The 18,154-nt window shown below is 32.0% G+C and overlaps 1 protein-coding gene and 1 long non-coding RNA gene across 2 annotated transcripts; both read left to right on the forward strand.

The window, feature by feature from the left end:
- Positions 1 to 1,945: 1,945 nt before the first annotated feature.
- Positions 1,946 to 2,781, forward strand: LOC120216431 (GLABRA2 expression modulator-like). The gene is made up of 2 exons (XM_039213865.1): positions 1,946 to 2,367; positions 2,456 to 2,781. Exons 1-2 carry the CDS (start codon positions 2,097 to 2,099, stop codon positions 2,614 to 2,616), a joined length of 432 nt encoding a protein of 143 aa, XP_039069796.1. The 5' UTR covers positions 1,946 to 2,096; the 3' UTR covers positions 2,617 to 2,781.
- Positions 2,782 to 6,548: 3,767 nt separating this feature from the next.
- LOC120216432 lies at positions 6,549 to 7,329 on the forward strand. The gene is made up of 2 exons (XR_005525053.1): positions 6,549 to 6,622; positions 6,814 to 7,329. It is a non-coding gene; the product is annotated as an uncharacterized LOC120216432 (long non-coding RNA).
- Positions 7,330 to 18,154: the final 10,825 nt, after the last annotated feature.

Raw genomic sequence — 18,154 nt, forward strand, 5'->3', positions numbered from 1 at the left:
TTATTTTCTATAAACAAACTTTCAAATTTTATGAATTTTCTTTTTTTTTAGTTTTATTAAATTAATTTTATTATATATAAAATTATATTTTATAAAATTTTGAATATAATGTATAATGTTTTAATTTTTTGAATATGTATCATATCGGAAGCATATAGATAGTACCATAATAGCCATAGGTATATATACTACTAATTTTCTCATGACAAACTAACCTTTTATTGCTCTAATCGAATATGGTTATAAGCCATTACAATCAAAACCAACAGTCTTGTAGGACCTCAAAACACCCAAAATCGATTTATATTCACACCCAGTTAAACAAACAATTTTATAAGCAAAATCAGAATCAAGAAAACAAACCTGCAAAGAAAACCCCACGAATTGTTCTATCATCTCATTAACTCATTACTATGCTCTAAACATTTCTTTCTTCTTCTCGTCATTTTCCAAAAATTTCAAGTTGTTGCAATACCAAAGCTCGTAGATAAATAATAAGTTTCCCACCTAACTAACTATTCCGTAAATAAATGTGTTTGCAACCAGCTATGTAGCACAACACAAACAAATCAAATACATAGCAAAAATCTAGTAGAGCTAACAACATATGGATACTCCAATAACAAAAAATGTCGATCTTACAATTACTGGTGGCGCTTCCACGATGTTGGTTTCAATGACTTTCTTTGTAATTTTGAAACATTATTCACAGAATAATCATGAAGTTATAACAAAGACAATAAAGTTGTTGTGGCTGCAAGCTACATATTTGAATCAAAGCAATTGAAATTGTTCCATCAATTTACCAAATACACTATCGACATATCAACTTCAATGAACTTGAACAAACAATCCAAACATTATTCTCACTTTAATTCTGAAGAAGTGGTCTTGAACTTGAACAAACAACACCCGTAGTAGCTCTTAAAAAATTAATATCACGCGAAAAGTAATCATCCTAAGAATCAAGTCTCAAAATCATTGACCTAAGAAAGGTTGAGTGCCCAAGGTAAAGATTAAACCATCCCCATTCACCTTTGATGTTTATAATATCAAAACAAGAACTAAAACAATGAAGCAAAACTAGCACTGATCGAGACTATTGAAAACGATTTTCACTAGAAGCCCTGAAAATTCAAAAATAAAAATAAAAATAAATGTTCAACTTGAAATTAGAAGTTATGAAAATCAAAGCAACATATCCAAAAGCATAAATAAATAAAACGAATTTATATTCTAAACCACGAAAACAAACAATACAAAAATCACCATTTGGGGTAAAAACTAAAAAATAATACAAATTTACATACTAAACTATGAAAACAAACAATACCCAAATCACCATTTGGAGTAAAAGCTAAAAAGAATACAAATTTACATACTAAACTATGAAAACAAACAATACCCAAATCACCATTTGAAGTAAAAACTAAAAAAAATACAAATTTACATATTAAACTATGAAAACAAACAATACCCAAATCACGATTTGGAGTAAAAACTAAGAAAATAAGGGAAATTTGAAGAAGAAAAAAAAACAGAGATTCCATATGTTTGTATTGTTGGTAGAGAAAGAAATTTCATTGTTAAAAAATACAAACAATAAATACCCTAATCACATTTTAAGGTAAAATATATAAGAATAAATGAGAAAATTAAGAGAATTTGAAAGGTTATGTTACTTGAGAAGATGACGTTGGTGAGAGAGAGGACTTAATATTTTTGGACGCTAAAAGAAAATTAGTGTGATGATTGTAAAATGAATTATCAAATTTCAGTCGGTAAGTCGTTTTACAGGAAAAGTGACCTAATTTCTATTGACCCGTATTTTATTTTTCATTGACTTTAAACTTTTTCTTTGAATTAAACACCATAAAACTAGAAAAATGTTTTCCTGCAAAATGTTTCCCTTCAAACAAACACACCCTTAAATAACAGTCCCTGCTAAGTTCTAAGCTTCCTGTAAACGCGCCACTCCACGCGAGGCTGGTCGACGTTCCAAAACAATGGAACAATAAAAGACGGAAACACAACCAAAATCCAGCTCAACTCAATCTTCGTCCCGAGAATCTGACCCGAAAGACTCGGATCCCACAATGGACGCGGAGGGCTTTGTTATGGTGCCAACATCAGAGCCACAGAAAAAGGAAGAGAAAGAGACTCGGGATCTGAAAGCGAGTCAGATTCAAAGCCCGCAATCACCGGTCCGTACACCTACCGGCTCGAGAAAATCAGCTCATTGGAGTCCGGAACTTGTTAGTGAATCGCCTGCTGTGGATCAAATCGCCACCATCTCAGCTCCTAACGGATCCAATCCTTACGTTACTCACGCTCCGCCTGCGGAATCCTCTTCGGCTTCCTTCAAAGGCAATCCGTTACACATTTTATTTCTAACCCATTTTTTATTTGATGATCTTAGTGATTAGATTATTTATTTATTTTATATTGGGAACAGAGAAAATATATATAGTTAAGGGTGTCTTGGGGATATGGGGGAGGAAAGTGGCAGAGGCGGCGAAGAAAACGGAGGAGAACACGTGGCAACACTGTATTTTTCTTTTTAAAGTTCCAATTGGTTTTGAATTTATTTTAAATTTCAAGTGTTTTCGTTCTTGATTGTATTTGTATGATTGTATCTGGTTTGAGTTCGTTTGCAATTTGTGGGCCTTTAGAGTTGGAATTTATTACTAGTTCTTGGTAATTTGATTTGTTTTACTTTGTGATGAGATTGAACTATGTTGTTCTTTTGGATGGTTGCTATTGATATTAAGTTATTGAAAATTGAAATCTCAGGTACTGAATTAGGGGTTACTATCTGGATTAAGGCTAAGGTACACTATTGCTTCTTTATTTTGCAGGGTTTGGTGTGAGCTTGCTAGTTTAAGTCTTTAAGAGTGATATACGAAATTTAGGTAGGCGTCATTTTGGAAATGGTTGGACAATTTTAGATATGGTGATCAAGGAAATGGAGAGGAAGTGATAATTTTCATTGCTTTATTTTTTAAAAATCATGTTTTTAGCAGTTCTCTTAAGGAAATGCAATTATCGATTTACTCAAATGTCGGTTGGAGTTAACATTTATGTCTTAATTATTTACTTGCGAAAGAAAATAATTTTATGTAAGATTTAAGGTCAGGGTACCGCGGTTTTCTTAAATGGCATGTCTACTTATAAATTATGCTTAAGAGATTAGTTATGCACTTGCATTTTATCAACAAAGGGAACAAGGTGATTAAATATTTGACAAAGAAAAATGCGACTTGTTTTACAACCTAGCCAAGGCAGGTATCCAAACATAGAGGTGGTTTTAGAAAGGGTCTGTAAAAGTGGGGAATCACAGCGCTAGTTTCCAGAGAGATTGTAGTTATTGCTTCTACATGCCCCAATGGTTAGTAAGAGCTTTCTGGTCTCTTTTCTCAGACTGATGAGACAGCTATAGATTCATGAGGTTGCATCGTAAACTGCTTCCTTAGGTCTCATTGGTTGGTAAGGATCTTTCTTGTCTGTTTTCTTATCGTCTTTAATCTCTTAATTTTGACCTTGGATTAGAACTTAGAGGCAAGCTTGATGTACCTTTATTCTGCATTTAGTTGTATTTAGGGATGATAAACGGACGGGTCGGGTGCGGATACCCCTCCTCTATCCCCATACTCATCTAATATTTTTTAATCTACCATCCACCCACCACCCATGATGGTAAAAAATTTTAAATCCGCATCCGCCCACGCGGGTACATTCTCAAATTCATTCCCACACCTAATACCCAACTGGAGATGTACCCGGCTAGACCCGCATGATAGTTAGGGGTGTGCAAAAAAATCTAATTCAATCGATCTGATCCGTTGACCCGTTGATCCGATCCAAAAATTCTATCCGATCCGTTTTTTAATTTTCGGATTGTTAGGATCGGGTATCTGAAATTTTTCTGAATCATCGGATCGGATTCAGATCAATAAAAAATCATGTTCGGATTATTCGAAGACCCGAAAAAAATTTAGGCTATATTCGAAGACCAGAGGAGATTTTCGTATAAGGCGTGGGCACGACTTATTCATCCTGAGCTATTGTTGAAGAAATCTGCAGTTAAGGTGTGGCACGCCTTACCAGTCTGTACAACCCTAAATTAAAATTTGCTTTATACGACACCATCGTCTATAAACTTCAAAACCTCTGTTGTTTTTGTGGATTTCATATCTCCCACCTCTCAGTTTATAGACCACCAACCACACTACCATATTAAGCTAAACCATCTACCAATAGTATTTATCTATCCTAATCATCTTCCTATAAAAGTCCAAAACTTCAATAAACCATCAGCGATAAGAATTACAAATGTTGGATAGACACCTAAATAAATCCATTCTTTAAGTTGTAAAAATATTATTGGCACAACTTTTTCTGAGTTATTTAATCAGTCTCTTTGTTTGTTGCTGCACCTGTTTCTAATTATAATAATGTTTCACCTTCCTAAAATTAAAACATGATTTCATCTCTTTCCCCACACCAACAACCCAAAAAACTTATACAAATCTAAACAAATGATCCAGGATGCGTAAAATATACTTGGTGTTTGAATCTATACCTTTGCAATATCCCTATCCAGAAAAAGAAGATCAAATCTAAGTTGTATTGGTTTTGGACTTTTTTTCAAGATGTTTTTGTTTTTCAATGCATGATTATACAAATTATAATGCATAAATTATTCATAATTTTCAAAATCAACAGAATGTGTGAATGCACTTAAATTCAGAAGAATACCAAAATCGATAATTCAAAATACGTACATATAACGTGTTTCTTAAAAAACAAAATCAATATATGAATGTTCTTAGATTCAGCAGAATATCAAAATCAAAATAACGGAGTATTGACTATTGATCTTGTATCTTGAACAGAACTAAGAGGATTAGATCTGAAAACTGTAGTATTCACCTTACGACAAATTAAAGCGGCCACAGTTGTTTCGATGCAACAAACAAGATTGGGGAAGGTGGTTTTGGATCTGTGTATAAGGTGACATACAACTCTACTACCCGCAGAGGAGACCAGAGTAAAGAAGAGGAAGAAGGCGTACCTTAATGAGCTGGAGACCAGAGTTTGAAACTTAGAGAAGAAGAACTACCATAATATCGTCGTAGTAACCAACAAACAAAGCACGAGAGGTTTGAAAGAAAAAAATTGATTCATAAACTTATCCCTAATATTTGGTTAAATTATAAGTTATATATTATACAATATTAAGATTTATAAATTAGTCTCTAAAATTATACCTAAATTCATAATGATCCAAAATTTAATGGATATTTAGTGGGCGGGCGGATGTGGGGCGAGTGGATGCGGGGTGGGCGGATGTGGGGCGGGTAAGGTCTCAAACCCATCACCCGCCCACTACCCGCGACGTGTACCACTTTCTAAATCCACACCCGCCCACTACCCACTAAAGTTATACCCATCTCCGCCCCAATTGGAACGGGTACGGTGCGAAATCCACGAAATTATACCCATTTGCCATCCTAGTTGTATTGCTAATTGTTGCAAGTTTAACCCTGTTATTATTGTTTTTTTTATATCGTTTATTATCATCTGATTCACCCATAGCGATGCTCAAACCTACCCATAAGTTAAATATGTCATAAGATACATTCTTGTTTCTGTTAACAATAAAATTATTATCATCCATACCATGTTTGCTATTTAATTATTCAGATCTTGTGTGATGACAACTCTTGCACTATGATTATCCCTTAAATATTATCCATCTGAAGACTTTGAAGTCTCTTTTTATTTTATTTTATTTACTTTTCACCTTCTGTTCTCTAATATTAGAATTCTACTTCACCCACCCAATTACTTTGTTTGATTACATACTACAATAATGTAATTGTGCATCACCTCTTAATGTGGACATTGAGCACTCTGTAGCCCAATTGCACATTCCCTTTGTACTTATGTCCATCTGTAACTCCTTTCGCTCTATTGCTGCCACTTTTTTTTGGGTCATTATCTATTACATTACCTCAACTTATTCATACATTGAATGACCACAAAATAAGATCTTACGTATCCTTAATCATGTCTGATCTCTTCTCTATTGGTCTTGTATGGTGATTTCCTTTAGAATCACTGTTGCTTTTGTTTGGACATAAGAAGTATATTGTCAACTATTCAATTTTATAAAAGAAATATAATATGGAAAGTTATGTATATAGTTTTAAAATTAAAATCATATGCTGTTTTTTATGGAATTTTTCCCTTTTATTAATGAGCCATGCTCTTACCCTGTCTCCTATATTCTTGCTTATCAAGCAGTTTCATATACAGAAAATTACTGAAGATATGTTTATCTCACTTTCCTTTTATCAGTAAAAACAAGCCCTAGTTTTGCTGAGGCTGCCATGGGAAGAATTGCTCAGGGAACAAAAGTTTTGGCAGAAGGTGGCTATGAGAAGATTTTTTAGACAAACTTTTGAGACAGTTCCAGAAGAGCAACTTCAGAATTCATCTGCATGTTACTTATCCACATCAGCTGGTCCTGTCATGGGAGTTTTATATGCTTGCATATTGCACTGACAGTCCTCTTTCCTATCAAAATGGTAGCAAGACTGAATGGAGCTACTACAAGGTTTGTTTGCATTATCCTTACATGCTTCCATTTATAAGACTGGTAGCAACGAGATAATATTTTCCTCTCCACTTCATGATGTTGAAGTTACATCACATCGATAACTTTTTGCATCGAAGTATTTGATTACACGATTATGGTATAGGAAATTCAGTTATGATTCTTGACATTTCTTCCGTTGGCTTAAACAGGTAGTTATCCTATTACATCAACTTAAAGCTATTAATCCTTCAACAAGTCGAGCCAATCCTTCTGAAAAGTACATCCAAGTTATCTCTGTTGATAGTCATGAATTCTGGTTCATGGGCTTCTTAAATTACGACGGTGCTGTAACATGCCTACAGGAAGCTTTGCAACAACATCGTTTACAATCTGTGTGATATTTTTTCTACCAGCATAACCTTCACCCGGTCATAACATGTTTCTTCATGTGAGCATTTGATCTACTGCTTGGAGGCATTTGATGGAAAAAGCTCGTTCGGGGGCTCTTCAATATTCTATGGCAATGGAAAAATAGGTAATGGTAGAGTTTGTATCTGGAAATCATATGGAAGTTAGAAGAAAAGAGTACAATGGATCTGCTCTGTTTTAAGCTCTTCTGGTTTTAGTTTGACTTTATATAATCCTTCCTATAACTAGATAGCATACCGAATATTTCGACATATGTTTTCTGTGTGCAACTGCCTTGTCGAATAGGTTTCGATTAACAGGGTGAAGACTGAATCCTTGAAATCCAATGTGATAACCGATACATTTGTTAATCTGCGGTGTTGTTGAATGTCAGCATATCACTTCGAAATGATGTAAGATTCAGGTACATTATCTTATTTGGTTCTTGAGCTTTGAGTTTACAGTACTACGACCAACTTGTTATGGCGCCTGTGTTCAGGCTTAATTTCCCATAGTACATTGTCCATAATATTGGTATGATTTAATTTGTCATTGGCAGAAAACTCAAATATTTTAATAATTGATTGGTTTCACCACTAGGTTAGATTTGGCTGTTTGAACCAAACTATAATAAATATAAAATTAACTATGATCAAATCATGCCAATTCATCAAGAATAATAGATACTAGATTTGTGAAAGTGTATCTAAATTAATCGATGTATTGAAATCCTTTAGTATATCTTTGGTTGTGATCTTCCAAGAAGATAGAGTACCCTTAAGTATAAACGCTCTGATGAGATAAGAGTAAATACGATATTATCTATTTCTTGGGGATCATAACCCTTTTATATAGTTGATTTAAGAATCAATTATTGTATGTACTTATAACTATGTCCTTTAACAAATTATAAATACAATTTTAATAGTATATATATATCTTTATTTTCATTACACTTCTAATACCTTATGATTCTATAACATAATTGATCATTTAGTTTATGTCATATTTTATTATAACAATATAAATTATAAATATATACTCAATAATTATGGATTTTAATCCAACAATCTCTCATTTGACAACTTATGTTTCATGATAAATGTATACCCTTATGAGCTCAAAATTTGTTATCATGCAATAAGTATTTTATAACAATCTCGTCAATCAACTATATCCATATAAGATCAAAGCGACCTTTGTCATATTAATAATAACTAGACCTGTCAATGATCATGTATACAAACACAGTCAAATGACATAGATTAATCATGAAGCATAGCATGGAAATTACATACAATGTGAATCGCACATATCTATTTCCAACTGGTCCTCTTTAAACTATAGTGAGATCAGATTTTACTAAAACCAGAGTATGGATAAACCAAAATAAACTTTATTTTTGCAAAAAATAACTAACATAATATCCTTAAACTGGAGTAACTATAATTGTGTCTATAACAATGGACATTAAAACTGAATATCCTTAAATGATATTACACCCACATGAGTAATGTGATCATGAAAGACCTTGGTGACAATTCCTTAGTATGTGGGCAATTATGAGTTGGTACAAATATGCTCTATAAACACATAATCACTCTGATTTTTCTTTAATAACCAGAAACATAATGTCTATGTGCTTAGGCTTAAGGTGTTTCTATTATATATGGAATAAAAGACTACAACTTAGTTGTCACAAAATAACTCAAATGGTCTTTCTTATCAATCCATAATTAGCAGTTCATGTGACAAAATTTTTACATCCATATTCTAATAAGTCAAAGTCCATAAACCTGATGATCTATCCCTTACTAGATCTTCGATATGTAATATTTTTTTTAAATGTATAGTATGAATCAATTTGGATCAATTTGGCTACTATCCAATGATTCATACCAAAATTGCTTAAATATCTGCTTAATATTCTAAAATGATACGCTATGTCTGAATGCGTATAAACCTGAGTATACATTAATCTCCTCATTTATTTATGAAACACAAGGGACCTTTAACATTTTGTTAGTGTCATAATCATCCTTAAGGCGCTGATCAAAACTAAACTTGTTTCCTTTAGCAATAAGATGTATTATTGGTTTACTCCCACTGAACTTATAGTGTATACAATTGTCAACCAAATTCATCTCAAAACCAAATGAGATAGTCATTTGGTGAAATTTGTTATACAATTAGCGGGAGTAATACTTGAACTTATAAATGGATTTATTTAATTTGCATATCATTAGTTTTGTATCATTTGACACCATTTTCTAATTGTATCGTATAAAATATTTCATCAATGTTACCATTAAGAAACATAATTTTGAAATCCAACTTATGTAACTCAAAATCAAATATAAGCAACAAGTATTATAATTTTATAATTATTCTGAAAGAGTCTTTCAATGAAACCAAAGAGAAAGTCTCTACGAAATTAATGCATTCTTTCTGAGTATATCCTTTAGATACAAGACACACCTTATACCTATCAATATCACTATTTGCATCTATCTTGATCTTAAATATCCATTTGCAACCAATAAACTTTGCACCTTCAAGTAATGAGATAAGTTCTCAAACCTTATTATCTTGTATAGAACTTATACTCTTTTTACATGTCATTAATCCACTTTTGAGAGTCAGAAATTTTATGACATGACGAAAGTTGATTAGGTTATCTTCCATCATTTCCATTGTCATCCTTATTTCTTGTAAAAACATAATAATCTAAAATAATATATCTCTCATCTCGTGGATCTTCTTAATAACACTTGTTCTTTGATGTTGTTGAACTTGTTCATCTTAAATGGAGATTTATTCAACATTATCTTGTTGAGATTTTAGATTCACTTCTTGATTAACGACATATATGAACACATTGATATCATCGAAAGTGATAATAAGAATTGAATTATAATTCAATTCTCCTTCAAAAGTAACTCCTTAGACCTTATTTCTCCATCCAAACTCAGCATCCTCAAAAATATTGTTATAGATCTCATCTTAAAAATATTCCTAATTCTGAGATTATAAAATTTATAACCCCTAGATCACTAAAAATGACCAAAGTAGTTGCTTAATGTTTTAGAATTCAATTTCTCATATGTCCTATCTTATCTCAAAAGAGAACAACCCTTTGTAACATATTGCTGTCTCTTTTGAGTTGAACCCTTAACAATTACATTATGATTTTATTTTAATTTTTTGTCCATATCTTTATATGCACTTTTCAAGATAGCACTTTCAAACTTATTATGCTTCAACCTTTCTTCATCTTGCACATAATGAGAAATGAGCTCATTTAGAGTTCATTTCTCCCTTTGAGTTGATTAAGCTCTAAGAGAAGAAATGATACTAAAATCACAAGAACAAGTAATTCTTTAGAAAAATTCGATCTTAAGTGCCTTAAGTCTTGAGGTAATATGAAACATATACATAATCTACTCCCTCACATTTCCTTGAACTTTATACTTTATAGACATCAAAGATGTCAAAAGCAATGTCATTTAAACCTGATTGTTTTTGGAAAAATATTTCTTAATTTCATCAAGGAAACCATTAGCCTTAGCAATATGTTCATATTATACGCCCTTAAAGGCTTCTAAAATATTGTGCTTCATGACTACTAGACTTATGCAATTTGAAAAAATTTCACCTCTCAAATTCCCTTATACCAATGAAGGATTTTATCCCCGTGAGAGGTGGAAATTGTGCTTTCCTTAGTGCAAAATCTATGTTCATACAACCAAAACTTATATAAGTGCATTTTCTCATTCCTTGAGATTCATTTTCTTAAGCATGAGCAGAAAATGTATAATAGCAGATATTGTGATATCAATAAATAATTAGATGAATACAGAATAAAACATTAATAAAATTGAAGCTCACATCTTAATTAAACGAATAAACTCAAAAATAATGGTTAATTTTCATATCAAGATACCAAACACTACATCAATATCAAGTATTTGGACATTAATATTAATCGTAAACGATACTCTTGTTGTAGTAATCAAACATTGACAATAAACTATGTCGAACAAAAGACTAATATTTGGACTAATGCAATGCTCACATAAAATACCTTATAATTATCACATATTATTACAACAGATGTCGCTTGAAATCCGGCCAAATATTAACTTTCCTTTGGGTCCATTAATAAACGTATAAATCATAAGAAACACATAATCATCTTTATATTTTAAATAAATCAGTCTACACAAAAGAGGTCACTCTGACGGAATTATGTTTCAACTAATCTATCAAAATATCAAACATATCTTTCATATAAGTTAATTAATTTGTTTATATATATATATATATTACATTACAATATAAATAAAATCATATAAATATTGTCAGTAAATTAATTTCTCCTAATTTTATTTTTTAATTAAATTAAAAGATAACCAAAATAATAATAAATTTGAATACACGAAAATTTTATCTCAAGATATCAAATGTTCCATTAGTATTTTATCTTTAGATAAAATATTTATCTTAAGTGATATCTGATGCAGTAATCAAACACTGATAATAAGAACATGTCAAGCACAAATCTCCCCTTGGACCGATTTATTACTCACATATTAAACCGAATAATTATCATATATTTATTACCAAAATTATACATGCGATTATGTATAACCCTAATTTTACGATTTGAATCGGTCAAGTAAATTTTGGTATCAAAAGCGTGCTAAAAATATGCTAGCAAACGAATGAAGTTCACAACTAGTCACGAAACATTGGCTAAAAGAACTTAATAAACTTTCAAGACAACAATCGCACAACAAAGATTGAGCGATTGTAAGTGATAAAAAATACATAAATTTTCCAATATAACCGAACATATCCCAAGCGATAAGAATAAGAAAATTCCTAATATTCCTTTTCTTTTACCACAATTGCAGTTATTGATTTATTAAACTTTATGCAAATCAATAAGCAATCATATATTTTCTTTATAATGGAAACGTATGGATGACGACACTATCAAAAATAAATCTAACTTCTTTTTATGGTTTTCAGAATCGGATCGGTTAGTGAACGTGTCATGCTACCAATTCACTAGTTTAACCGGTCGAACTGGTTCGACCGGTCGGAAGAACCGAACGATTTCATAATTATTTAAAAAATTAAATAAAAATACCAAAAATATTTAATAAAAAATAATTTTTTATATCACAAGTTATATTCAAAGCAAGTCATAACATATAAGTTAAAAACCATAAAGCAAGTGAAACAATATAATTCAAATTAACTACAACATAATTTAAAAAACAATCTCACATGGCTAAAAAACATAGAAGAGCATATCAAAAGTCTAAAGAGTAAAAATATGATAACAAAACAATCTCACATGGCTAAGAAACATAGAAGAACATCCCAACTAACTTCTATAAATAATAGAGGTAATTTGACATTCAAAATCATGGAGCTTTTTGGTGAGCATTGAGTGAATTATTCTTTCACTTCAATTAAGCTCGAATTTTAGACTTCAATCGAGCTTCTAAATTTTTTTGAGTTCAAGCTTTTTCGAGTTCAAGTTTCAATATTATATTTCGAGTTCGAGTTGAACTTGATAATTTTTAGCTCGTGAGTTTGAGTCGAGTTGAGCTTACTTTTAAAGTTTTCAAGTTCGAGTCGAGCTCAATAATACTCGAGTTCGACTTGGCTCATTTAATAAACGACGTCGTTTGGTTTAATTAAAAGAAAAACAAAATTGGCGGTTTTTCCGGTTTTTTCCGATTTTCAGCCAGTATGGTTCGAACGGTTCAGTGGTTCCGGTCGGTTCACTAGTAGCGGTTCAACCAGTGTAGATTGAACTGGACTAGGCAGCGGTTCTCGGTTGAACCGGCCGATCCGATCCGATTTTCAAAACACTGCTTCTTTTTAATGCAAGTTAAGACTACAAGGTTTATCGTAAATCAAAACAAAAGAAATTAAGGCCACGTTTGGTTCTAAAAAAATACAAATTATTTTTTATTTTCTTATAAAATAGAAAATGATAAAGAAAACGTATTTGGTTAAAAAATTAAAAAATAAAAATAAGTGAAATATAAAAACATAAAAACATAAAAAAATGTTTTCAATATTTTCATTAAAATTGTTTTTGTAAATTTGAAAAAAAAAATACATGATATAGATTTTTAACTTAACTTGAATGAATTCAAATCATTTTAACAATAATATTTTGATTTAATGATGTCTAAAACCCTCAAACTTTTACAAAAAAGTTAATATGGTCCCTAATTTTTTTTACACTCAATTTGATCCTAAAACTATTTTTTTAATTTTTATTATTTTTATATTTAATGTATTAAATATCTTAATAATTTTGTATACTTTATATCTTAAGTTTAAATATTTTTTAATTTTTCTAAAAAATTAATTAAGTCCTTAAACTTTCTAAAAGAATCAATTAGGTCACCAAACTTAGCCAAAAAATCAGTAAGTTCATCTACCACATCATCATCCTTCATGTACTAGCACAATACCATCGTGAACTATCACATCAATATTGTATATTGTCATGTAAGTTTTTTGAAATATCATGTAAGCATCTTAACGATCAACGTTTGATTCCGTTAGTTAAAGAGTTAGATTATTTTTTTTTCTCAATTTAATGGTCACATTGAGTGTAAAAAAGTTCAAGGGAAACACTAGTTCCCCCTCCCAAAGTTTGAGGGCATTAAATACCACTAAAGATATTTTTATTTTCAAGACACTTTTCTATGCTCTTGTCTACAAGTTTTTTTTATGTATTTTTTTAATTTAATTGATGTCCAGCATGTATTAACGTTACATTCTTACTATAAACTAAAATAATTTTTGCTTTAATTATTAATTTATTGTACTAACTCATTTTCTTTTGTTTCTTTTGCCTTTTTATTTTTATTTGCACATTACATAGAGGTGTTGATCTGCAAATTGTTTATCAACTTCGAATAGTTTTCGTTAATGAAAAAGGGTTGTGAGAGGTTAAAAATATTATCACACTCTAATATGGGGTTAGATTTCTTTTAGTTTAAAATATATGAAATGATATGATATTTGGTTGGCTAATAATTATTTTATTAGACCATTAAGTTATTAAACAAATTGAAGATAATGAGTTAGGTAGAAGTGGACAAATTGTGGGGTGTGGGGATTAAATAAATGATATGGCAATGTCTGGAATCCATTTCCAACTTTCACTTTCAAATTCCAACAAGAGTTTTAGAAGAGCTACTTTATCATTGTCCCTCCTTTTCCCTCCTCTTTCTCTCCCTTTCCCTCAAACCAAATGCTCTGTATCACTCCACGAGCCCCCCATGAACATCCTTAAAAGCTTCAGCTTCGGAGCCAACATCAAGCCGAACCCATCAATGCAAAACTCTGCCATCACTTAAGGTCCAGATGACGACGTCCCTGCTCATGGCCATCAGTTGCTCAGTTCGGTGCTGGGTGTTTTTGGGGCATTGAATTGGCGTTCCAGAGGGTTCTAGGTGTGATCCAAACGGAGGTAGGGTATACTCAAGGGTTCATGGATAATTCGAGTTATGAGGACGTGTGTTCTGGGACTACCAACCATAATGAAGTTGTGAGGCTTCAGTATGACCCTAAAGAGTGAAATAAGAAAATGATACGTGGGAGAAGGAAGTGAGAAAAGAGATGGACGATGCAATCACTTGAGCAAAGGAAAGTCCAATGTCTGAGCCTTCAAATCTGATAAATGATGAAAGAGCAAATCACGTGGGTTATGTGGCATTGCCCCCCACACTAATTATTTTCCAATTGGAGTTATGATTTCCAAAGGAATATCACGTGGGTGGTGTTTTAAAAAGAAAATATAGTGGAAACTTTCATCATGAGTGCTTGGTAAGAACTTGGCTTTGTCTCATACTTTCTTTTAGTTTTAGTTTATGGCTCAATAATGCAAATGAATTCGGTTCAGTCCCTAATTTTAGTGATTAATTATTATAGTAACCCCACAAGTATTCTATTATACTAATTGGGTTTCCAAATTATTATTTCAATTCTAATAAGCTATCTTTATGGAGAGGAAAATTATTTGGATACAAGTTAGTAATTTTGATGGTCTGGATCGAGAGGAAAATATTGGAAGTTGAATCAAAGATCGAGGACGTTCGAATGGAATTTAAATGGTCGACCAATATGGCACGGAAAATCGAGGTAATACTTTACTACCTCTTTATGCTTTATGGAACATGTAAATTGATAATGCATGAAAAGATAATGTTGGTCTCATTTGTAGGTGAATTTCTACACTCGATCCGAATACAATAGAAATTTGGCAACTGATTATGGTTCAGATGATTTATATAAGAGATTGAGAGATTGTTAGAATTAAATTACAAGTTTTGTGATTAGTGATAAAGGAATCAGCCCTGGATTTGTAACTTATATTTTATATCAACAAAGTTTAAATACTAAAGGTACTCGGATGAGAAATTATGAGAATACTCTAGTTGGGTAAAATTATGAAAATACCCTTATGTTGTACAATGACAAGAATTGTCCCTGGAAGTTGATTAATAACTCTAAAAAGACTTATCGATCTAATAAAATTATTAATGTGCATAAGAAATGCTAGTTTTGCTTGGAAAATTTGGATAACCAGTTTTTAAACCCCATGAGGGTTTGTGCAAGATACTAGAAGTCTATTAAGGAATCGTTTCATGATAAGAGAACATTCGGAAAGCAATTGACTATAGGATCTCTATACTATAAATATTTACGTTAAGAGTTAATACCGAAATTATCTGGTTACAAAATTATAAAAATACCCTTGAGAGGTATAAATAGTCCAAGTTGACTCTGAACGAGAATGTAACCTGAGAATTTGTACTTAAACCGATAAATTACTGATTTAATAGTTGAGATCATACTTTTGTATGGAAAATTCCTAATAATTTGTTAGTAATGTCTAAAAAGAATTTTAACCTGGAAATCTCCGAGATATGAGTAAATACCTGAAAAATAAATTATCAAAGGTGCTATTTTGTTAGAATTGTTCGAAAGGACTGGAAAAGATGATACGTTTGAATTAAATGATAAGATCAGATGGAAGGAAATGATTGGAATACACTGGATCTGTAAGATGACCAAAATACTCCTGTAATGGAAATGATTAAAGAATATCACAAAGCCAGGAATGAATGGATATCCTCAAGCTTTGAAACGAATGGAAGAACATTGAGCATAAAAATGTCCAAAATACCCTTATGACCAAGGATAAGTAAATGAATTGGATTCATTAAGGAATCCAAATAAACCTAGATGTTGCATTGTCTTTTTTAAGTTATGGAACATAGTTTAAGCCGATCGACCAATGTTAATGCTATGTCAGTACATGAATGGCATAAATACCACTTGAATGTTTGTTCGTCTTCTCAAATTGGGATTGATGATAATTATGGAAGTACTCAGCTCAGTTCAACGCTAGAGCACATTAGATATTAAGAAGTGGATATTCGTGAGATAAATCAACCACAAACACAAAATAATGATTTTAGTAAATGACCAAAGAGAACTAAACAGAAGTACAACATGTATCCGAAACGCAGAAGCATATGAATTTCTCGAAAAGACTCTGAAGTAATTGGGATATTGATTTGACTACTAAATGGACAGAGTAACTTTAATGACTGAGAATTTAGTAAGTAATTGGATGAGTCTGGAAATACAATAAACTTGTATGATGTACAGTCCCTATGGTTATGAACTAAGAATCAAATACGTCATCAATTCTTGATATTGTAGTAATGTGGAAAGAAAATAAATATTATAAGGATGCATGTTCGATTCTTTAAGGTATATTTAGCGATGATTATGAAGATGACTTATAGACAAGAATTGTTGGTATTAAAGAGTAAATACTCTGAAAAGGCAGTTAATTGACGGGTCGACATGTATTAGTTCTGAGAGATTGTTTAGTTCGAATTGTTCGATAAACCGATCGATCAATATGGATTGTAAATGTCTTGAAGCTTCGTTTCTCCTTTATTAGCTCAAATCACTCTGGGCATTCTGGAACACTTTCCTGATGCACCCGAAAATATAGTGGGATTCTAAAGTATCAACCTTAAATATCTGGCTAGATCGGTTAGTAATCGATTCTCCTCAATAGGACCTTGTTCCTGGAATCCGATCAAATTTCTCAAGTTTCATGTTGTCCTTATTGATAACTATAAATGCCTCTGAAAACTATACGTGGATACTCTAGTGTGTTCCATATGAACTACATGATGGTTTTATATGTTTTAAAACGAGTTTAATACAAGTATTGATTTACTGGTTTATAAACCATGACAACATGGTAAGTGATTTATGATTATGGTTTATCGAAAGTATAAATTGTTTTTGATTTATGGAATCATGGAAACTAATGGGTTATGAATTATGGTTTTATGTTTTAACTGGTTATACTCGAACTGTTTTACTGGGATATTATATGGGTAGACTGGAGGTACAGCTATGATAAAGCTGGAAATTTCTTACAGACCTAAGGGGATCTTTGGGTAGGCTTTCAGGCCCAAGGTACTCCTTTATGTTAATCATTTGACTACTTATGGTGTACAGGTGGAAATTTGATATACGATTTATTTTATTATCTCGATTATGATATATTACTGGATCACGATCCATGTATTATGATTTATGAATAAAACTAATTTCTATGAGATTTTTATATGGGTAGGAATCTGGAGTATGGAGGTACAACCCTGATCCGGCTATAAGTCCTTACAGACCTAAGGATATATATTGGGTAGGGCCCAAGACATATCCTTAGGTTGGTTTCCTTTGCTGTGTGCATAAGGTAACCCTACGGATCTAAGGATACCCTTGGGTAGGCCCAAGGTATATCCTTAGGTTGGTTTCCTTTGATGTGTGCATAAGGTAACCCTACGAATCTAAGGATACCCTTGGGTAGACCAAAGGTATATCCTTAGGTTGGTTTCCTTTTTGCTGTGTTCTTAAGGTAACCCTACGGATCTAAGGATATTCTTGGGTAGGCCCATAGGCCGCAAGGTATATCCTTAGGTTGACTCCCCTTTTGTTGTGTGCTGAGGGCGAGCCCTATGGATGCAGCTCTGGGGAACTGTATAATGGAGTTTGGTTGGGGGTTCAACT

This window comes from Hibiscus syriacus, unplaced genomic scaffold (genome assembly GCF_006381635.1).
Source record: "Hibiscus syriacus cultivar Baekdansim isolate YM2019G1 unplaced genomic scaffold, ASM638163v2 tig00110160_pilon, whole genome shotgun sequence".
Classification (NCBI taxonomy): Eukaryota; Viridiplantae; Streptophyta; class Magnoliopsida; order Malvales; family Malvaceae; genus Hibiscus; species Hibiscus syriacus.

Excerpts from the sequence above, each read along its gene's own strand:
- LOC120216431 (XM_039213865.1), top strand. The coding sequence starts at position 2,097 with ATGGACGCGGAGGGCTTTGTTATGGTGCCAACATCAGAGCCACAGAAA. Across the intron at positions 2,368-2,455 it reads CTCTTCGGCTTCCTTCAAAG|AGAAAATATATATAGTTAAG; the intron begins GCAATCCGTTAC and ends TATTGGGAACAG.